Raw genomic sequence first — 24,116 nt, 5'->3', positions numbered from 1 at the left:
GAATATGCTTCGTTAGAGTCCACCTAGGAATTTAGGTAGCTGGGGACTCTGTCCCAACAGTTGAGGATAGATAAAGAAGTTATGTACTCACCATGACATTTTATCTGTGTTGTCCATTTTCACTCTTCCTCAACTCCCCACCCACCATCCCCCAACCTTTTTAACAGCTGATTTCTGGAAGAACAAGAGTTTATAAAGACACTGCTATCCTTCATGTTAAGCTCCAGATATGGCTTCTTCTGTTAGGAGTTCTGTAGTAGTACATCTTACCTTATGTCAAACAGTAATCAAGATCTGAGGTATGTTGGGGGTTGGTGCATTATGGGTAAGGGAGGAGCTTAAGTGCTTTATGGTGGCCACAAGCTAAAGTAATGACTGACTCAGATCCAAGGATCAGATCTGGATCCAATAGTTGAAAAAGAATGAAAATGGACAACACAGGTGGAACCTTATAGTGAGTGCATAACGTCTTATCTGAAGTAGTTAACTTCATTTTATCTGCAACCTGTGGGTATTCGGATCCATATCGGATCCGAGCGGGCAACTTTTTTTCTAGCATCTGCTCCAAGCTCCGAGCTCCTCCCCTACCCGTAATGCACTACCATCTCCTACCTTCTCTCAGATCTCGTTTGCCGCGCCATAGTGAGCATAGTGGTCTCCTTCGCTCTGAGCTCAGGGATAGCAAGTTTAAAAATTCTTTGTCTTTAGTGTGTCTGTGTTAGTGTTTCCCTCCCTCCCTCACCAGTATATCGCTTGTTCTTCTGTTAGTTCAAAAAAAAAAAAATGTTTTTGTTATAAAACTCTATAGAGTAGTTGTTAGGCCTGCCCTTCCCCTACGTGTGTTTGTGTGTGATGATCTTTGTAGGGAGTGGTGTTTTGTGCAGGACCATGGCTGATCAGCCAAAATCAGTGTTAAAAAAATGCACAAGGTGTGGCCATAAGCTCTCACCGGCTGATGGTCACACACTGTGTATAATTTGTTTGGGAGTGTCCCATTTGTCGACTCAGTGTGCAACCTGCACTGGGTTCAAACCTAGAGCCCTCAGGGATCGGAAGGCCAAATTGGTAGCCAAAGGCCTTCTCCCTGCATCTCTGCTGGAGTCTGCCACGGCCTCAGTACCCATTACTCCCACCCAACCTCCCACCCAGGCAGGGACTCAAACTCCCATTTTTTCCAGTGCTGGGTCAGACAAGGAAAAAGCTACAGTGAGTTGAGCAGACAAAGACAAGGACAGAGAAGGGCGCAAGGAGGACAGGGACAAGAAAAGGGATAGGCCTCGCAAGACATCCCCGGACAGGAAGCTTTTCCTTAGTCCCCCTACTTAGTCCATGAGGCTAGTTTCTCCACCGCTCCGGTCTCCTCGTTTTTCACCGGAGCCGCTGGAACCTTTGGATCCGAGGGCTTCCTTGCCCTTACAGCGCAGACCAACCAGAACCGAGTCGGTGGCTTCTTCGCGATCGACTCTGAGCGTATCAGACTTAGACATGGACAGGATGATGCGGAGATTCATTCAGACCCAAATACAGATGGGAGTCTTTCCAGGCCCCTCTCCCTCCGGAGGGGGGACCTCCATGACTTTTTTCCACCCCATCTCTCCTTCCCCGATCCGTACGTCAGCTTTGGGGTTCTTGGATCCGAGTTTTTTTGGAGCTGGTAGCTCGGCGCTGACGGTTCCACCAATCTCGACTCCAGCTGTTACCTTGAGCTCCTCGGATCCGACTAGTTCGGAGCCGAGTGACACTTGGAGCCGTGGACAGGGAGTCAGACCTGAGGGAATGGATTTTTCAGCTCTTCTTCTTTCAGATCTGACTGTTTCCTTGGACTTCAGGCTACCCTTGCTTCGGCTCCATTCCCTGCTTCGGATCCGGGGAGAGCTTCCTCCTTGCTGGGTGCCAAGGAGGTACGCTCTCCTTCAGCCTTCAAAGTGGTGGAGAGGGTTCTCTCAGAGGGATTGAGATCCCAGCCCATCCCCTTGGATTCCACCCAGACCCCTCTGGATTTGGCGACGACTCCCTTCATCCTGTCTCAAGGACAGCCCATGCCAGAGGAGCCCCAGGTTATTCCCCCTGAGGAACCCCCTGCGGCTCATGAGTCCTCTTCAGAGAGTCCCACTGAAGAGGGCCACCGTAAGCGCAAGTGCAAAAGGAGGCACTTGGACTCCCCTGAGTCCCTCACTACGGACACTGACTTATAGGAAGGAGAAGGTTCCCCCAAGTCACCTCCCGACGACGTCGCCTCCTCCTGAGACATCATGGAGATCCTCCGCCAGAGGGGAGGCTGGTCAGCCCCAAAACCTTTTGTGGATGAGTCAGTGTTCCTGGAGGCCTTTGGCACGGGCCCATCTACTTCCTGGGTGTCTCCGCCAGCGGACCCCTTGGTGGACCTTATCACCGCGCAGGCATGGAAGGAGCCTGACACCGTAGAGCCCATCCCCAAATGCCCCAACAAGATTTTATCTCCTCCTACTGATAGACAACCTTGGTCAAAAGGAGCCCCAGTTGACGCTATGTTGGTCGCAGCAGCCACCAAGAAGGAACTAGCGCAGGAGAGTTCCTCAGTCCACCCTCCAGACAAGGAGTCCAGGTCGGTGGATAGGTTTAGGAAGCGCGTTTATTCCTCAGCGACTTTTTCAATCTGTGCGCTGAACTATTTGGCACATGTGATCCGGCTTCAGCAAGACCTTGTATTGGAATTCGCTGAGTCGCCCCAGAGTCCTTATTGCCGCAGGACAAACTGATGTTCTCTGCAAAAATGTCGACTCTGAAGTCAGTATCGAACACGTCTATGCGGGTTCTTTCCCATGCCACGGAAGGAGCAGCTAGGGCAGCTGGGACAGGCATAGCCATGAGGCGTCATGCCTGGCTCAGGTTGTGTCAGTTTGCGGACCCTTTCAAGGCATCATTTATTAATGCTCCCTATGACAGTTCTTCCCTTTTCAGAAAGACAGTATGTGACACTCTTGTCCAGAGCGAAAAAGACAGGAAGACTTTGTCTGCCTTCGGGATCCACTTCTCTAACCCTCAGCAGTCCTTCTCTAAGAATCAAAGAGGGCAAAAGAAGATGTGGTTCCGAAAATCTCAGTTTTCCCGGGATTCTCAAGACAACTATTCCCCTAGAGGAAGAGGGGGACAGGATCGACGCAGACCCAGAGGTAGAGGGGGTCCCAGGAATTTTGGGTCTAGGGAACCTTTTTCTGATAGACCCGCTCAGCAGCCCTGAGGGGTTGCCCGGCTGTCCTACTCTGGAGGCAGTCGGGGGGAGATTGCCCTTACACCCAGCAGCATGGGAGTCCATAACAACAGATCACTGGGTGTTACAGATTATATCCAGAGGTTACACTATCCCATTTGTTGCCCCTCCAAATGTTCCAAAACACCTCCCGGATGTTCCACCCGCTCACAGGGAGGCCGCAGCTCTAGAGGTTTCAAAGCTGCTTCTCAAATGAGCCATCGAACAGGTCCCCCTGAACAGTCCGGATCAGGCATTTACTCAAGGTTCTTTTTAGTGCCAAAAAAGATGGGGGACCTCAGGCCCATTCTAGACCTGTCAACTTTGAACCTGTCTGTCGCCAAACAGAAGTTCTGGATGGTCACCCTACAGTCCATTCTACCTTATCTCCAAGAGTGCGACTGGATGTGCTCGTTAGACCTCCAGGATGCTTACTACCACATCAAGATCCACAGAAGCGCCAGGAGGTTTCTGCGCTTCCGGCTGGGAGTCAGTCACTTTCAGTTCAGAGCCTTACCCTTCAGTCTCACCACAGCCCCCAGGGTGTTCACCAAGGTAATGGCAGTTGTAGCGGCTCACCTGAGGCTTCAGGGTATTCAGGTATTTCCTTACCTGGATGACTGGCTTTTCGCTGCACCCAACAAGCGTCTGTTTTGTCTGGCCCGAGACTACTTTATTCGGTTGGTAGATCTATTGGGGTTTACAGTCAATGTTCAAAAATCCCAGTTGCAACCAGCACACGTTTTAGACTTTATCGGGGCACGGCTAGACACTTTGCAGATGAAAGTATTTTTAACTCAAGACAGAATCTTACACCTCAGATGCCACATAGCTCAAATAGCGAACTTCAAGTCTCCAAAGGCGAGTGAGGTTCTCCGGGCACTGGGCTCCATGGCTGCCTCTATATCGATTCTCCCTTGTGTGCGCCTTCATATGCGGATTCTTCAATGGACTCTGGCTGTTCAATGGTCTTGGCTAGACCTGCCCATGGAATTTCCGATCAGGATCAGTCACGTCTGTAGGACGTCCCTTCTTTGGTGGCTAAATTCACCCGAGGTTATAGAAGAACGCCCTTTCGCGTTATCTCCAGTCCAAGCCACAGTGACCACGGACACCTCCCAACTCGGGTGGGGGGGACACTGTTCGGGAAGAACAGTCCAAGGCACATGGTCCCAGACAAGAGACCAAGTTGCATATAAATGTTCTAGAGATGAGGGCAGTGCTTTTAGCATTGGAAGCCTTTCACACTGTCCTCCCTCTCAGATTAATTGCAATTCAGTCAAACATGTCTGTTGTCTGGTATATCAACAAGCAGGGGGGGAACCAGATCCTACCCCCTGTGTCGCGAGGCCATGAGAGTGTGGGAGTGGGCTATTTCCACCAGTCGGTTTCTGATAGCAACGTACATCCCGGGCCGCTCCAACATTTTAGCAAACAGATTGAGTCGGGCTATTCTGATGCCGCACGAGTGGTCTCTGAAACAGTCAGTAGCGGAGGAGATATTCCTTGCTGCGATCTCTTCGCATCTCCTGCCAATGCAAAGTGCAACGAGTTCTTCGCTCTGATTCTCTCAATCAGGGGATGCCCCTAGAGATGCTCTAGTCTATGCTTGGCCCCCCTGGGCTTGTGTATGCTTACTCACCATTGTCACTCATTCCAAAGTTTCTTCAGAAAGCTTGCCGACTGCGGTGCAAAGTTATCCTCATTGTCCCGTTCTGGCCTCACCAGGTTTGGTTCCCATTCCTTTGGTCTCATCTCTTAGCTCCTCCGTGGGTTCTGGACCCCTGCCCAGATCTAATCTCCCATCCTTCGGGTGTTCGCCCGCCCGACGTGGGCAGCCTCAAGCTGACAGCTTGGTTGCTCCAGTTCCGTTGATTGCCAGTACTCCGGTCTTTCATCCCCTATAAAATCCATACTGGTGGCTTCTCTTAAAGATTCCACTAGGTAACTTTATCGTAGTAAATTTAACAGTTTTTTTTTTTCATTTGGGCCTCACAGAGAAGTCTAGATCCCTTTACAGCCCCTGTTCCAGCAGTGTTGGATTTCTTGTCTGGTGTTTTTCAGCAAGGAGCTAGCTCCTCCACAGTGAACGTACAGTTGGCAGCCATTTCTAATTTTCTTGTTGGTGAAGACAACATCGTCTTAGCCTCTTCTAGGCTGTGTAAGGCTTTTCTTAAAGGCACTTTTCTTTTGTGCTCTCCTGTCAAGGATTCAGTGCCCCTTGGGATCTTACCTTTGTCCTACAGACATTGGTGGCTCCCCCATTCGAACCTGCACCATCGATGGATTTAAAATTTTTATCCTGGAAGACAGCTTTCCTAGTCGCCATTACATCAGCTAGGAGGGTTTCTGAGCTTCAAGCTCTGTCTGCCGTGCCTCCTTATTTGGTCTTCCATAAGGATAGCGTCTCACTCCATACTAATACTTCTTTCTTACCTAAAGTGGCATCTGAAGCAAACATAAACCAGTCCATTAATATGCCTGATGTTCATCGTGTTACACTGCTGCAGTCATTACACTTGGGTTATCCTGCCGTCAGGTGGTTCCCCAGTCGGCCTGAGTTCCAAAGTCTTGGTCCGGCGTTGGTTGCTGTCGCCTCCTCCCTGACGTAAGTGCTACAGGGGTATATAAGATGCAGCCGACGCCATTTTCTCCAGTCTTTCTTGCCGTGCGGTGCCTGAAGCAAAAGCAGTTCGCAAGTGCTGGTTGGCCGACTCCTGAGATTTTCTTTCCGAATCCAGAACCGAAGTCTTCTACAAAGCTAAGTACCCTGTTGGGGAAACTTTTTCTTGCCTCTGACCGATGTCAGTAAAAGTTAATAACTGTATTTCTTGTGGGCAGCAAATACCTCATAAGGATTTCCATTCTTATTGTATCCCATGCCTAGGCCCAGACCATGACGTCACTGGTTGTCGGTTTTTTGCTAGGTTTAACAAGCGCACTATTAAACGTCGGTTTGATTTTGCCCGACATTACTTTGGCAGAAAATTTAATTACACCATGCTGTCGGAGCTTCTGATGACCGCAGTTCATAAAAAGCGTAAAGACAAAGACAGGCATCCGAGGCCCAAAACTGACGACGAAGCCTCTTCTAGGCCAGTCGCCGGTTCTCCGGTTTTCAGCGAGGCGCCTTCGCAGCCCCTGACGACCGCTTCTGCAGAACCACAGGTGGCCACCGACTCCCTAGTGGAGATGGCTGGGCCATCGGACACTCAAGTTTTACAGACAACCGAAACCGACCCTGCTGAGGGATCCGGAGTACATGAGCAACCCACAGCTTCAGAGGGTGTCTTCCCACCTACTCAGCTAAGCATTAAACCCTCTACTAAGTCTAAGCCATCTTTAAAAACAAAGAAACAACTACAGTCTCCAGGACAGGCCTCCATGCCTAAGAAACAAATGCTCAAAATGGCCGAAGACCTAATCACTCTGATCAGGGGGTCCCATCCCCCACCTGATAAAAGGCCTAGACAGGATGCAGACTATGACGCATCCGACCAGGTGTCCATTTCCTCAGATTCATCCTCAGACCTAGGTTATTCTTTAACCCCTTATGAAGATTCTGATGCTGAGGAATCAATTCCATCAGCCTCTCCACCAGAGGATTACTCTTTTGGGGAAACTCTGCACACCATGAGGGAGCATTTCCATTGGGAAGGCCAGGATTACTCAGAATCCAAGAAAAGGCTCAGAGAATTCCTACTATTGCCTCAACACAGACCCCTTGTTATTCCACCAGTGTTAGATATTGTGGATGATGTGTATACAAAATCCAGTTTAAATCCTGATTCCTTACCTCCAGCTCCAGTTAAACCAGACAGGTATTAGAGAGTCCCTGACTCACACAAATTTCTGTATAAAAGCCCAGTGGAATACCCAGAAACTATTTCTCAGGGACCCAAAGCGGTGAAGGCCTCATCAGCAAAGAATCCAGTTCCCTCTGACAGAGACTCCAGAGCATTACACAGATGGGGAAAGAAAGTATATACGTCTGCAACTTTAGCAATGAGAGCTTTAAATTGCCAATTTCACATGCTTAAATATCAGCAATTTTTGATGCCTCAGTTGAAACAAAAAATGCTTGCAGATACAGATCCTCCTAATTTAAAGGAAATGCAGGATTTATTGCATGCTGCTGAACAAGTGGGAAAACATAGTTTGCAGTGTGGTTTTGATTCTTTAGAGGCCTCCTGTAGAGCAGCAGTTACAGGCTCTGTCATTAGAAGACATGCATGGTTAAAAGAACATACGTTACCAGATCATGTTAAAGCTAAACTACTGGATGCACCTTTGCAGCATGATGTTTTATTTGGAGTTAAGGTGGAAGAGGTATTAAAGAAAATGGAGGATAAGGCAAAATCTATGCAAACATTGAAGGATTTCTTACAGGTACAGCCTCCTCGATTTAGCATTAACTGGCCAACAAAGAATTGGTCCTTTCCAGTTACGGACAGACCTCAAAGGGGCAGATACAGACATCCAAGAGGTAGGGGACAGCCACAAGGTCCTTACAGGCCTCGACAATGGGGTGCACCAGGCCAAAAAGAAGGGGCAGACAGGCAACAACCTTACAAAACACAGTCCCAATGACTTCCCAGTACAGCTGCCAAACATCTCTCTCTTGGCAGCCCCCTTGGGAGGAAAACTGGCTCTTTTCTGTCACAATTGGCATATGATCACCAAAGACAAATGGGTTCTCAATATCGTATCTCAAGGTTACAGGTTCCACTTTCACACTCTGCCAAGGATAAAAGGAATGCCAAATCTGCCACCAAATCAGTGGACAGAGGCTCAAAAACAAATTACAGCACTCATATGAACATGGGAGCTATTCAAAAGGTACCTCCACAGGAACAAGGATTTTACTCAAGACTCTTTCTGGTGCCCAGAAAAGACAAAGCCTGGAGGCCCATTCTGGATCTTTCTTCTCTAAACACTTACCTGGATGTTCCGAAATCCAAAATGTTGACATTACAGCAGCCTCTTCCCATGCTGGGCAAGCAAGCTTGGCTCGTGACCTTGGACCTCAAGGAGGCATACCTGCATGTCCCTATCAGACAAAACTGCAGAAGATGCCTCAGATTCTTAGCTGGTCCAATGCACTATCAATTCTCTGCACTGCCCTTTGGCTTATCTACTGCGCCCAGGGTCTTTACAAAGTGCCTGGCACCAGTAATTGCATTTTGCAGGCAGAGAGGAATTTAGATTTACCCGTACCTGGACAACTGCCTGATTCAAGCAGAGAGCAAAGACATTCTCCTAAAGCATCTGGCATTTGTAAAAAAGTTGTTAAGTTGCTTGGGGTACACAGTAAACGAAAAGAAATCAAAACTAGTGCCCTCACAAAAGATAATATTCCTGGGTGCCAGCTTGAACACAACGGCCCAGATGGCACATCTCACGTCAGACAAGCAAGGACAACTGACTCAATACTTTCAGTTGATGGCAACAAAGACCCAACTCCCTGCAAGAAAAATTCTGCAGGCCTTGGGCTACATGGCATCTTGCATAGTACTAATTCCATATGCCAGACTGCATATGAGGAAAATCTTGCATAGTACTAATTCCATATGCCAGACTGCATATGAGGAAACTACAATGGTACCTAAAGAGTGTATGGTCTCAACACTGTCAAAGTTTGGAAACCGTTATACCACTAATACCTTGCCTTCAGAAGGAATTTCGATGGTGGGCTCAGGCTTGTCACCTCAACAAGGGTCAGCCTTTTACTCAACCCACGGCCAGGCAAACACTGACAACAGATGCATCTGATTATGCCTGGGGAGCACACATGGCAGGAAAATGTATTCAGGCCAAGTGGCCCATAGAACAAAGGCATCTTCACAGCAACCAAAAAGAGATGCTAGCTGTACAAAATGCCCTTGTAGCTTTCAAGGACCTGCTGCATCCAGGACAACTACTACTAAAGACAGACAACACCACAGTTATGTGGTACATAAACAAGCAAGGGGGCACCCATTCCTCCCCCCTCTGCAGACAAGCCATGACTTTATGGAACACAGCCATAGCCTATCAAGTTCATCTACAAACACAATTCCTGCCAGGAGAGAAAAACACACTGGCAGACGACTTAAGCAAAAATATCATGGATCCCCACGAATGGGAATTGAATCCACAAATATTCAGAATAACACAAAAATGGTGGAGCCCAAACATAGATCTGTTTGCATCCCCAAGGAATTGCCAGCTACAGAAATTTTGCACAAGGAGTTACCATCCACAAGCATGGAAAGTGGATGCCCTCTCATTCAGCTGGAAAAACCTACAAGTATACACTTTCCCACCTTTGCCTCTTCTTCCAAAAGTGCTCATAAAAGCCAGGCAAGAGAAGCCAAATATGATCCTGATTCACCAGACTGGCCACGCCAGCACTGGTACCCAATCTTAAAAAGCTTAGCACAAGGACCACCCTGGATTTTGCCTCATATACTACAGGGAGACGTCAGGGAGGAGGCAACAGCAACAGACGCCGGACCAAGACTTTGGAACTCAGGCCGACTGGGGAACCGCCTGACAGAGGATAACCCAAGTGTAATGACTGCAGCAGTGTGAACACTCGAACATTTACATTTATGGTAGGTACAAAACTGTACTTTTTCTTTCCTAATTTCCAAAACAAGGGTTAATACAAACTTCATTTGTTAGATGTTCATAGACAAACTTCACTTCTATCTTCATAGAACAAAATCATTCCGCAAGTCTGACCAGTTGTTCGTTTCCTTTTCCAAATCCTTTTTGGGGAAAGCTATTTCTAAGGTTTCTTTGACTAGATGGATCACTCTTTGCATTTCGCTTGTCTACAAAGCAAAAGGTTTATCTCTTCCTGGTATTGTTAAAGCTCACTCTACCAGGTCCATGGCGACTTCTGCTGCCTTTTGGTCTAGGTTTCCTTTGGACGACATTTGTGCAGCAGCAACCTGGGCCAATTCACATACCTTCATTTCCCATTATAAGTTAGACCTGATTTCTAGAGGTAGAGCATCCTTTGGCTCTGCAGTGCTCAGGAATATCCTTCCATAAGGGCCTTCCAGGATTGGAGTAGCTGGGGACTCTGTCCCACAGGTTGCAGATAAAATGAAGTTAACTTCTTCAGATAAAGAAGTTATGTACTCACCATAACGTTCCAGCTGAGTAGTTGTACTTCATTTTTCTGCAACATTCCCTCCCTCCGTCCCCTGGACCTTGTCATGTCCATATACAGGTTTGGTTCATTGGGCTGAGTTGCTAATGTATTTAGTTGCAGCAAAGCCGATCTGAGGGAAGGTAGGAGATGGTAGTGCATTATGGGTAGGGGGAGGAGCTCGGAGCTTGGGCCAGATGCTAGGAAAAAAGTTGCCGGCTTGGATCCGATATGGATCCGAATACCCACAGGATGCAGAAAAATAAAGTATAACTACTCAGATGAAACTGGTGAGTACATAACCTTTTTTTTTAACCACATTTTCTACCTGTTCCCTTGATGTTTTCTTTCTTTTCTGTGATTTTTATTTTCTTACTTAATGGATAAGTAAGATTTATTCAGCGATTACTTCCATCCATACATCTTGAGTGCCAGATTCTTACATCACATTTTTGGTCTGTTCCACATAAATATGTGGCTTTCTGGCAAATCTTTGCGGATTGATGTCACTAAAAAATGACCAACATTTATATTTAAGACTTTATCCTTCAGAAAATGCATCCTGATGCAAATCTTGTTATTTTAGCAACTTTAAGTGTAATATTTAAAATCTGTCCTGATTTTGCCCCTCCCCCTTTATGTTTGGTTTGCTCCAAAATTTTTGCATGGAGAGGCATGTTTCCAGCTTTTATTGTGGTCTGAACTCATTTGCATAGCGAACATTTGTAAGGCCTTTTTGCTTAGTACTTTTTGTCTGATGTCTTGCATTAGAGAGCCTTTCCCACCTTGGAACATTTAAGTCATACCTGAGAATTTCACTCACACCTTTTGAACACAGTGCCTCTGCTTATTTAAAGTTCTCTACTTGGAAGACTGTCATATTAGTAGCTATTACTTATGATAAAAGAATGTGATTCAGCTTCATGTGAAAGTGTAATTCCCACATCTGATTTTAGGTGGTGTGAGAATTTGTGAAAATCAAAGTCAAATATGCATTTTTAGCCGTTCTGCATACTGTTAGCCATTACTGACTCCTTTAACTCCCCACCACCATTTCATCAGTCCAAACCAGAGTATTACATGTGCTGCCTCCATTTGAACCAAGTCCATGGCTGATCTGTTCATCATCTCTTTTGTCATGGAATACGCTTTGTTAAACTCCAAGCAAGCTTTGAGCATAGCCCCTCAGTTGTCTTCTCTGCTATTTACTGTGTCAGAAGATTTGTGTGATCTGTTATTCACTGAAAGCCTTTGTTGCTGTTGAGTCCTTCACATAATCAGTTTTGCATTTATTTCATTAATAATTATTGTGCTATTTTCTTGCCATTGAAGTCAGAGTGATGTGCCATGTCTCTCTGTTTTGAAACAAAATTATGTCCTATGATAATAACAATAATTAGCATTTTTAAATGCACGTTAAGAGAACAAGTGTTAAAGCAAACATGGCAGCTCTGCAGTACGATGAGAATTTAGTTTGTGTCAGGAAAGCATGATAAAATTTGAGTTGACCACCATTTTTTTATTTCTTTTTATCTTTAGCGCTGATGAACCAATGAAAAGGCTTCAAAGTAAAATTTCACCTTCCCTAAAACAAGCATTAGAGAAGTTAACACTGAACAATAAAGAGGCCAGTAAAGGTAGGTGGAGAGTGTAGAAGGTGCTGTTTATTTTCAGTTATTCACATTTAATTATGTAGTTTACTGATAATATTCACAGTGTGAAAACTGTCAGAAAATAGAATTTATTTAGTATGATATTTACACTGAGAAGACTTTTTTTGTCATTCATAGTGTGCAAAAGTCTTAATGTAAAACTATTTCTTTGCTTACATTTGTCCCTGTTCCAAGTTTGCAGCTTGTCAATACATAAGATCCAGTATTATTTAGAAGAATAAATATTTATAATCATAAGTAACTCTCGCTGTCAAAATAAATCTAATGCGTTCATTTATATTCATATCCCCTTTTGCTTCATACAGTTATTTTAAATGTTAGCTGCAGCATTTTATTTTGGAGCTTTGTACAATAAATTGTCATTGTTTCTGTTTTTGCTTAAAGAATTATTTATTTATTTTTTTGCACACCCTGCCATCAGTGGAACTGAACATTATTTTGCAGTGGTAGTCAAAGTATTGACTAGTGGAATTACGCTGGAGGCAAAACAAAGCCTATATTAGCTAATGATTTGTATACATGACATGCATTATTTGATAATGGCTCAGTTTTCTCAAGTGGTCTTCAGGAGGCCACTTACAGACCTGCAGCAGGACTTGTGTAGAATATCTGGAGAAAATACCTTCCAGTCTGCCCTCCTCCACCAATTCTTTGCTGACCCTATATTTCTGCAACAAAAATGGAAAACAGATTAACGAGGCCATATGATCCAGACTGGTTTGTGGTTTGTCCCAGAAAATAGCTCTTGATCTCTAAAGCTTTGAAGATTAGTGAGGCTCCTGCTAAGTGTAATTGTTTGTGATCAGAAGGGGGATGGAATTCGAGTTTGATAGTTTAATTCATACATTCAGTTAGCTTGACTGTTGTACCTTGTCAAAGTTATGAGAATCCAGAGAAAAGAAAGGAACATTGTTTTAATGTTTATATTTCTTCTCTAGACAATGGTACTTACTATACACGTTTTTGTGTGTCTAATGACAGCATTTGTGGCATGCATCAGATACCCAACAAAATAATGGTAAACCTGGCAGAAAAAACACAGTTTTCTTATACATGTTTAGGGTTGAGAGGTAAAGCGAGACAGAGAAACTTCACTGTTTCCAGAAGTAAAGTAGTTCCATAGTGAGAGTTATGGGTGTTTATACTTAAGTTAGCAGGGACACTTGTCCTTTAGCAGTTTGAGGTACTTGAAGAGCAGTTCTGGGGATGCAGCAGACTGGAAAGTGAGGACAAGAAGAGGCCTTTAGAATGTGAATTTCTTCTGGGGAATTAACAGACTGCATAATAGCTCATGTACTGGAGCACTGTTAAATAGTTCAGAGGAACTGGTAGCCATGAACAGGGTTTGCAGCGTGGCTGTGGAGTAGCAGCTGAGGAGGTTTTAGCAGCCCTGAGACTCAGAATCCTGTGCCAGAAAAAGAGGTTTGTATTATGAAGCCAATAGATAGCATTTTGTTGTTGTATACATTGCTGAAAATTCCCTTTGCCATTCATTCTAGCACTTTGGTATTGACCCTGAAGTCATAGCCTTGTGTAACTGTTGGTTACAGGGGCTAAAGGTGGAGGTGTTTCACTCTATATTATCAACAAGTATACCTCTAGATTGGTTAAACAGGGTGATGGCCTAGAGTTCATCCACATGCAGATTACCATAAGCAAAGTCCCCCTACCATAGCCTAACAAGTTATATATATGTCACCATCTCTGCCCCAAGAATCCCATAACTCATACCAAAACCTGCTGGAGGCATTCACTATCTAGCCAAATACACTATCCATGAGAGACTTTAACTACCCCTATATAGACTAGGAAACGTACATTACCTTCACCTTGCAGTCACAACGTTTCCTGGACTGTAACACATATACCATTGATGAGGTAGTGCACACTTCGACCAGAGGCTCAAAAATATTGGACCTGGTACTCACCAATATGGGAAAACGTTACTCCTTTCCCTATGCAACATCCTCACTGGTGAAGTCGGATCACAAGACAGTATTCTTCAAAATAAAAATCAGCCTTGAAAACCCAACAAAACCTGTAAACAGTTGAGAACAATTCTGATGGAAACTACCTCCTACTAAACGACAGTTTGTCAAAATTCTGTGCCCCTTCAATCACAGAGTTCACAGCAAGCTATGCATAATTGTTCACAGAAACCCTGTACAACCATGTAAATTTCTGATTAAAGGCTGATGTGTACCTACAGATAGTAAAACCAAAAACAAACCACACTGGTGGTTGTATAACAAAAGGAAGAAAGTCATAGCCAAATCAGAAAGAACAACTCTCACAATGGCAAGAGCTCACTAATTAAACTAAACAGGAAACTTAGAGGACTGATGAAATGCAACAAGGTCAGCTAAGAGGTCAAGATAGCCTCCCAGTCTAAAGACAATAATAAGGCCTTCTACAGCTGTGTCCAGAACTTTAAGGTAATGCACAGCATTGTATTGAACTGGTGGATTGTATTGAACTGGTGGTAAATGGTACCACCTTCTCCAAGCAGAGTGACATAGTAGATTTTCTGGCTGACAAATTCAGGTGTTAACTTCACCCCCAGCCCCCACTCCCCAAATCCCTACTAGCAGAGAGCATGGTGGCACCAGCAAAGGACAAAAACACAGCCTCAGTGGATACAGACAGTATCATGAGCTGCCTTGTAAACGGCTTAAAACCTGACCTATCAGTACCACTTGAGTCACTTGTCAACTCCAGCCTCAAATGGGCTACATACCACATGAAAGAAGGACTCAAATGGTTATCCATGTTCACAAGGGTGGATCATCAGCCAACCCAGAAAACTATAGACCTATTAGTCTGACTATTCTAATATGCAAATTCATGGAGCAAATTATGGAGATGATCAGCAAAGACATTGGGAATCCCTGGACCCATCCCAGTTTGGTTTTGTCAGAGAAAAGTCATTCCTACTTAACCTGGTAGACTTCTTTGAGTGGATCACCAAGGCAATGGATGAGGGAAAAACAGTGCCCACTGCTTACCCAGACCTGGCTAAGGCATTCAGTACAGTGCCCCACTCTGGCATTAACAAACTTGCCAAACTAGGCATACATCCCTGCATAACTCCCTGGATTGCCAGTTGGCTAACAGGAAGGATCCAAGAAGTCGGGGTTGATGAGACCACCTCCACCAAGACACCGGTCACCAGTGGAGTACCTCACAGCTCAGTGTTGGTCCTTCAAGGATGCATCTGCAGTCTTTACAAATGGGTTGGTTGAGTGGTCGTGCATCTCCAAACTGTCTGTCTTGCGTCTGGGTCTGGCCCGACGGTGTCGCACTTCACGGCAGTTCATTCGGCAGTTATTAGGGTGCAAAGGCATCAGCGTGCCATTTCCACTGGTGCCATGCCCGTGAAGCCCAGAGAGAAGCTGTTCAGCAAGTGCGGCAGCAGTGCCGCGCTTTCCTACTACTACCGAATACTAGCGAAGACTTCTTACCTCGGGCGACTTCCCGTTGGGACTCTTCTATACTCTAAAGCCTCAGTCAGAGAAAGTTAATAACTACCTATCTTCAGGAAACAAATACCTCTTTCCTCAACCACTCCTATTGCATACAGGCGTAGGCCCAGACCAAGTAGCAGCTTGGGCCTGCTGTGCTTCTTGGGCAAGCCGGACCTTTTAGGCGTCGCTCGGGCGTACTGAAGCCTTTTTGGCCCGAACAGATTTTATGCCCGTTGCCGCCATATTCAAAATAAGCGCAAAGCGCCCAAGAAAGGAGCGGCACAAAAACGCCATCGGTTCGTCCCGTTTCAGCGGTTAAGCCTTCCGGTCGTGTTTACGTTTCGTGACCGGAGCAAGGTTTCAGGCCTCAACCGATAACTTTTCTTACCCGGGCCTCTTCTAACCTGGTAGAAGCGGCTGCGAGAAATCAGCCACTCAAACTTTTGTACAGATTTTATCGAACACCATGGACACCATTCCCTACCTCTTCTACTCCCCTGCACGAGCTATCCTCTCCCTCAGCTATGTCTGCCCGCTGCCTTGGGGGGCTAAAGCAGCACAAGGGATTTTGCAGACTATAGACAAGGAGTTAATTCCATTTCCTCCATTTACACAGTGAAGAGAGAGGAATGCCAAACCTACCACCTTCTCAAGGACAGAAGCTCTAAAACAAAATCTCTCAATTTAAGAATGAGAGCTGTGGAAAAGGTACCATTTATGGAGGAGCAAGAAGGGATTTTACCCAGGCTCTTCTCTGTACCAAGAAAAAGAAACAAATGGAGACCTATTCTAGACCTGTCCATTTGATAGTTGTCCATGAGAACAAATAACATTTATATGCCTAAGGGGGTATAGGTATCTTTTTAATCAGGCTATCCACCTTCCTACATTCTTCTTCCCAACCCACAGAAGGGGAGAAAGGCTCTTACATACCTTGGATCCTTGAAAGGACATAGTAGTTTTTTGTACCTACCATAAATGTAGATGTCGATTTGGCATTTATCCAAATTTTCAGAGGGGCCATCAAGATCTGGGCTCTGGGGCAGAAACGCAAAAGAAAAAAAAATGAATTTGATGCCTTTATACCGACCGCTAATAATGGCGGGCGTTAGTCGGGACCAGCGCTTAGACAGAGAGCCAGACTGGAATTGCCGAATCAAGAGAAGGGCTGCCTGACGACAGGACAACCCATTTGTAAAGACTGCAGATGCATTCCTCTCGGACATCTACATTTATGGTAGGTACAAAACTGTACTGTCCCGCTGCTGTTTGGCATCTACTTCTCTGAGGTCAAGGCTAATGTCGAGGGCCTCTGGCAGTTTGCAGACTACTGCAAATAGGAAGCTGTCCTAGATTTTACCCCCCATTACACTAAATCTGGCAAAATCACAGATTAAAACTCAATCCCAAGAAGTGCATTATAGTGCTTTTTGGGAAAAAGTCCACCCAGGTTATTTACTACATTGATAAGACTCCCCTAAGAGTTGGCTCTGTAGTTAGTGATTTGGGAATATATGTTGATGTCAGTAAAAGTTAACAAGTGTCTTACCTGTGGAAAGCAAATATCTCAGAGATTTTCATTCGTACTGCATCCCCTGTTTAGGACCAGACCACGACGTCCCTTGCTGTTGGTTTTGTGCCTTGTTCAACCCCAGAACTATTCGTCGTCGGGCTATTTTTGCAGCCAGTTACTTTCGTACTCGGTCTCAGTACTGCGAACTGGTGTTGTTAAGCCATCCGACTACCGATCTTCCAAAAAAACGTAAGGATAAAAACAGAGACAGACCTCATAGGTCCAAAACTGCCGACGACACTTCCGTTAAGCTAGTCGCCGGTCCGGCGGTACTCAAGCGCTTTGCAGGCCTCTACTGAGACCCATTCGTATGCCGCGAGATGCTTCTTTGACTATGGAACCTGCGGATGTCTCTACCTTGGATGGGTCTGGAGCCACTGTGCAGGCATCGGCTTCTGAGGTTGTATTCAGGCCTACAGACTTGCATTTTAAACCGACGTCATCGCTTCCATCCAGAAGTTCTGAATCCCTCAGGCCTAAAACTCGCACTATGCCTAGAAAACCAACGACCAAACCGCGAGCTCAAGCCCATATGCCTCAAAAACAAATGCTTAGAATGGCTGTAGACCTTATTACCTTAATTAGGGGAAGCCAGCCTTCCTCCTCTAAGAGACCTAGAACTGAGTTTCTTTCTGATTCTTCTGATCAAGAATCTGATATTTCTGCTCCTTCTGATTACCAGGATTTGCCCTTATCTACTTTTGAGGATTCTGATGCAGAGGATTCCATTCCCTCTGCTTCCCCTCCAGAAGATTTTTCTTTCAGTGAAACCTTGCATACTCTTAGGGAGCATTTCTGCTGGGAAAGCCAGGATTACTCTGAGTCCAAAAAGAGACTTAGGGAATTCTTACTCCTGTCTCAATACAGGCCTTTAGCTATCCCTCCTGTTCTGGACATTGTAGATGATGCTTTCTTGGAATCTAGCTTTACCCCAGACACTTCACCTCCAGCTCCCAGAAAACCTGACAGGTACTACAGAGTACCTGACTCTCACAAGTTCCTATTCAAGAATCCTTCTGTGGATCCAAACACCATTTCCCAAGGACCAAAAGGCATTAAGGCTACTGCTGCCAAAAATCCTACCTTTTCTGATGGAGATTCTAGAGCTTTAGAAGATGGGGTACGAAGGTATACACTTCTGCTACTTTGGCCATTAGGGCTTTAAATTGCCAGTTTCATATATTAAGGTATCAGCAGCATATCATGGGACTACTTGAACAGAAAATTATGTTGATTCCTGACTGTGCTGAACACAAAGAATTGCAAGATTTAATGCATTCTGCAGAACAAGTGGGTAAACTTACTTTGCAATGTGGTTTTGACGCTTTAGAAGCATCTTGCAGGGCTGCTGTCACTGGGTCTGTACTTAGAAGGCATGCTTGGCTTAAGGAACAAAACTTGCCAGATTATGTTAAAACTAAATTACTGGATGCTCCCTTAAAGCAAGACCGCCTTTTTGGCAACAAAGCAGAAGTCCTCAAAAGGATGGAGGAAAAAGCTAAATCTATGCAAACTGTTAAAGATTTCCTACATGTACAGCCTCCCAGATTTAGTAGGCATTGGCCTTCAAAGAACTGGTCCTTTCCAGTCTCTTCCAGGCCTCCTCAGTCCAAACCCAGGAACAGCAGACCACCTAGGTTACAGTCTCAGGTCACGCACAGACCCAAGCAGTGGGGGGCTCCCACTTCCAAAACAGGGAGTAGTAAACCACCTCCCTACAGAAAAATGGCACAATGGCTTAACCTTAACCCTTCCAAGCCCTGCTCAACTACCTGCTCTCTTAGGAGGAAAGCTCGCACTGCATGCAAAAAACTGGGAACTCATTACCCAGGACAAATGGGTTTTGAACATAGGTTCCCAAGGATACAGATTCCACTTCCACATACTACCAACCCCTAAACGGTTGGCCAGACCTACCCCCAAATCAGTGGGCAGAGGCCCAACAGCAGGTTCTCTCTCTTCTCAGTATCAGGACTATTCAACCTGTCCCAGCAGAACAAAGGGGTCAAGGTTTTTATTCAAGACTTTTCCAAGTACCCAGAAAAGACAACAACTGGTTGTATAGACTTAAAGGAAGCTTACCTGCACATCCCAATAAGGGAATGTTGCAGGAAATACCTACGCTTCAGGGCAGGCTCCATGCACCATCAGTTCTGTGCACTTCCCTTTGGCTTATCTACTGCGCCCAGGGTATTCACAAAGTGTGTAGCTCCAGCCATTGCATTTTGCAGGCAGAGAAATATTCAGATTTACCCATACTTGGACGATTGTTTAATTCAGGCAGAAAGCCAGGACTTGGTATTACAACATGTAGCATTCGTAAGGAAACTTCTAACCTCACTGGGGTACACCATCAACAAAAATAAATCTAACCTAGTACCCTGCCAACAGATTGTATTCCTGGGAGCAAGCTTGAACACAACTTCCCAGATGGCATTCCTCACTCCAGAGAAACAAGTTTATTTGACAACCTACTTCAAACTATTGGCCACAAAACCCCAGCTATCTGCAAGGAAAATACTGCAAGCCCTGGGGTACATGGCCTCTTGCATTCTACTAATTCCATATGCAAGACTGCATGTGAGGAAACTCCAATGGTATCTAAAAATACTATGGTGTCAACATTCTCAGGACCTGGAAACAATGATTTCTATCATTCCTTGTATGAAGACAGAGTTCCTTTGGTGGGCAGAGGCTTGCTACCACAACAAGGGACTCCCTTTCACTCTACACCCTGCCGCCCAAACCCTAACAACAGACGCATCAGACTGTGCTTGGGGGGGTTCACATGGCAGGGCAGTGCATTCAGGGCAAATGGAACCAGAGACAGATGCACCTGCATATCAATCAGAAATAAATTTTAGCTTTTCAGAATGCTCTGACAGCCTTCAAAGACCGTATTTTTTCAGGACAACTATTGGTAAAGACAGACAACACCACAGTTATGTGGTACATAAACAAGCATGGGGGAACCCACTCGTACCCTCTCTGCAGACTACCCATGGCTCTGTGGAACACAGCCTTGAGCTACCAAGTACACCTACAAGCTCAATTCCTGCCAGGCAAACTAAATTCATTGGCAGACTTAAGCAGAAATCTCATGGACCCACACGAATGGAAACTAGAACCCAAAATATTCAACCTCTTGAGGAACAAATGGGGGACTCCAGCGGTAGACCTGTTTGCCTCCCCTCAGAACTACCATTTGGACAAATTCTGCACAAGAACTCCCCACAGTCAAGCTTGGAAGTGGATGCCCTGTCCTTCACCTAGGAAAGCCTCTCGGTTTATGCCTTTCCCCCTCTGCTTCTCCTCTCGAAGGTTCTAAAGATCAAACAGGACAAGCCAAGGACAATACTGATTACACCAGACTGGCCACGCCAGCACTGGTACCCCCTCTTGCGCAGTATGACACTGCTGCAGCCATGGCACCTGCCTCAGACCCCTTCCCTGCTGTCCCAGCAGGCGGACCAGATTCTGCACCCTCAGCTTCAAACCCTGAACCTTGCACCCTGGCTAATTCCGTGAGCTCTCCTCTAGCATCCCTCAGTAAGCAGGTGCTTGGTGTCATTCTGGAGGCAAGGAGGCCTAGTACTAGAAAATCCTATGCTGAAAAGTGGAAAAAAGACTGTTCCTGGAGCCAGGCTCAGGGGATGGGCACATCGGTGCCCAGCTTACCTCATATTCTACAGTACTTAACAGAAATGCTCCACAAGGGCCTATCCTTCTCGTCAATTAAAATTCATGCCTCTGCCATTTCAGCACATTATAATACTGAGCCACCCCTGTTCTCTCACCCCCTGCTAAAGCAATTCCTTAGAGGGGCCAAACATTTAAGACCCCACAGGAGAGCTCCCACTCCAGCCTGGGACCTTAACTTTGTATTGGAAAAGCTCACTCTTCCCCCCTTTGAGCCAGCTGCAACAGCTGAGTTGAAATTCCTTTCCTGGAAAACAGCCTTCCTTCTAGCCATCACTTCAGCAAGAAGAGTGTCTGAATTACAGGCCCTCATGTTAGTGGAACTCTTCATTATCTTCCATGCAGACAAGGTTTCCCACAGGACTAATCCTTCCTTTATGCCCAAGGTGGTGTCTAGTGTGGCCCTAAATCAGACAATTCGTTTGCCTACTTTTTCCCTAATCCACAAAACAAAGGGGAACGAATACTGCACTCTCTGGATGTGCACAGACAACTTAGATTTTATTTGGACAGGACTAAGCCTCTCAGAAAATCTGAACAGCGGCTAGTTGGCTTTGCTGCAGGGGCAAAGGAGAAGGCCATTTCAAAGCAAACCATTTCCAAATGGATAGCCCATTGCATTCATTTCTGCTACAAGCACCATGGAAAACCTACCCCACAGGGGATAAGATCACATTCCGCCAGGGCTGCATCTACCTTTGTGGCCTTTTTCAGAGGAGTCCCTACCAGGGACATCCTAAAAGCTGCTACCTGGAGCTCTGTACATACCTTCACCAAGCATTACCACATGCCTATCTTTTCTAAATCCAGAGCTGGATTTGCCACTGCAGTCTTGCAGGGCTTAATAGCTTGTCCTAATGCTCTTTAACGTCCACCTCCCATCCTTAGCTTTGGGAATCAACCCAAATGTGATGACTGCAACAGTGAAACATGAAGAACATAGTACAGTTGTGTACACTTACCATAAATATAGATGTTTGAGTGTATTCACTGTTGCAGTCCTGGTTACCCTCCCTCCAGCCCCCTGACTTCTCTTGACTCTACCTTTCCTTCTTGTTTTGTATATTTATTTTTTCTGATGTATTTGCTTTTTGTTGGGGGAGTACCATACCATATAATTGTTTCCTATTGTGGGGGCACCTGACATCTGGGGCAAGAAAAACTGATGTAATGGCGTCAGCTGTATGTTTTATACTCCTGACGATCTAACATCATGGAAGTGGAGACAGCATCCGATGTAGAAATCCGAAGACTGTGGTATTCAGGCCAGCTGAGGGCTACCTACAGGCAGATAATCCTAATGTGATGACTGCAACAGTGAATAAACTTGAGCATCTAAATTTATGGTACGTGTACACAACTGTACTTTGTATAGATTGTGCTAACCAACTTTTCACCTGTGTGCTGAGGAGCTCTCCTTGGTTCCCTCACAGTGGAAGGGCAGGCACCCTCCCTTCCTTCCTGAGAAGGTCCTCACATCAGCCATTTGGAAATGAGAGCAATCTTTCTGGAATGCTTTGGAGACAAAAGTTTCAGCTGGGGTCCATGCTAATTTGGTCAGACAGCCAATTCATCATAAACTTAACCATGCAGAGGACTTTCATACTGGCATGAATAATACTCCTGTGGAGACTCTCAAACTCTCAAGAGCATTTTTGAGGGCACCCTTTTTATTACTACCACCTGGTTCAGAATCTGGTGCCAACTTAGGACCTTTCTCTCCTGTTGCAGGTTCTCACTACGCCTCCCTTTGATTCATCTACTATGGTATTTTGACATTATTGTTGTGGAAAACTCTCTTTTTGGTGGCTGCTGCTTTGACCAGAAGAGTGTCTGAACTTCAAGCTTTATCTTGCGTTTCTCCTTATTTAACCTGTAATAAAGATAGGGTTACCTTAAGAATTTAATTTGTACCAATTCACTTGCCAATGTCCTTTCCAAACTTCAGTAGCAAGGCAGAATATTTGCTTCATTATTTGGACATTATTCAACAACTTATTCAATTTGGACAGAACCATAACTTTATATATTTTTCTAAGTCCAGACTTAGTAAGCCTGTTTCCAAAGTGACCCTGTAGAGATGGCTTTGATTGTACTTTCCTTGCATGCTGTTTAAAAGATGTATTTACCTGTAAAGCTTAGAGGTCAGTCCATTAGAGTGGTGGCGGCTTCCACCACTTTTTTCTAGTAGGTCTGTATTGATGATATTTGTGCTGTAGCTACGTGGTCTAACACTCAAGTGTCCCATTACCAACTGGACATTCAGTCTAGGTTGAGAGCTGTTTTTGATTCCAACATCTTGCAAGATGTTGTCTGCTAGGGCCTTCCCTGGGATTGTACTGGCTGGGCTCTGTCCCACAGGTTGAGAATGAGTGGACAAGACCTCATTGGATAGAAAAGTTATGTACTTGGCTTAATGATTCATGTTGTCTATTCCTCTTCTTCTCAACATCCTCCCTTCGTCCCTCCTCTTCATTGCCGCTTTTTAGTAAATGCTGCTGATCGGCTTTGCAGTTTGGCCTCATAGCTTGTGTATGAGGGTCCTTCGTTTTGCTCCCTCTTTCCTACTATCATTTTGCTCCTCCTGTTTATGATGATTTTATATTTTTGGGAGTTATGTGATAAACTCGATCTGGGAAGAGGCTATGAGACCAAAGTATTACGGCTAAAGGAAGCAGAGCTGTCTGACTGGTATAAAAAGGCCTGTGTCAGATGTGATAACCTACAGGTTGAGAAGGACGGACAGAGACAACATGGATCTGTTATTGTTATAAGTCTGTAACTTTTGTTTTCAAATTTTTGGATGTTAAAAGTGGTGCAGGAGGATTACATATGGTTCTGGAAACAAAAAAACTCTTTTCAGGGGAATACCTCCCCACACTCTGAACCAGACACTGCAAGTCAAAGGGGTGAAGACTTATATTCCAGATTGTTTCTAGTACCAAAGGAAGAAGCTTCTTGTAGACCTGTAGTAGAGCTTTCATTTTTTAATCTTTACGTTAGAGTTCCAAAGTTCAAAATGTTGACCTTACAAAACCTGTAACCTCACGTTCCTCCCCATGAGTTACTTGGTATCTCTAAATCTAAAAAATGCTTATCACATTCCTGTAGCTAGCCACAGGCTTCAGTAAATTTCTGAGGTTCTCTGCTTCTGGGTCACATTATCTGTTTTCTTTTATTACCATTGTGACGCACTGAATGGCATTCACATCACATCTTTCATTATGTAGATGACTTGCTTATCTTGAAAGAGACTTTATCAAGATGTCAAGTCATTATCTTGAGTAATGTCTTGTTTGACCAATCTGGGCTTGCAGATAAATATTGCAAAATCCTC

The 24,116-nt window shown here is 45.2% G+C and overlaps 1 protein-coding gene across 1 annotated transcript in view; it reads left to right on the top strand.

The window, feature by feature from the left end:
• CHORDC1 (cysteine and histidine rich domain containing 1) overlaps positions 1 to 24,116 on the top strand; it is a 1,140,261-nt gene that overhangs the window by 526,827 nt on the left and 589,318 nt on the right. Inside the window, exon 5 of the mRNA XM_044072202.1 lies at positions 11,910 to 12,007. Within this exon, the coding sequence (XP_043928137.1) occupies positions 11,910 to 12,007 (98 nt within the window). The remainder of the gene's footprint in view (positions 1 to 11,909; positions 12,008 to 24,116) is intronic.

Source organism: Protopterus annectens, chromosome 5.part0 (assembly GCF_019279795.1).
Source record: "Protopterus annectens isolate FY-2018-M chromosome 5.part0, PAN1.0, whole genome shotgun sequence".
Taxonomy (NCBI): Eukaryota; Metazoa; Chordata; order Ceratodontiformes; family Protopteridae; genus Protopterus; species Protopterus annectens.
Note: the sequence above shows the minus strand (reverse complement) of the source record. Positions and strands in the feature narration are given on the sequence as shown.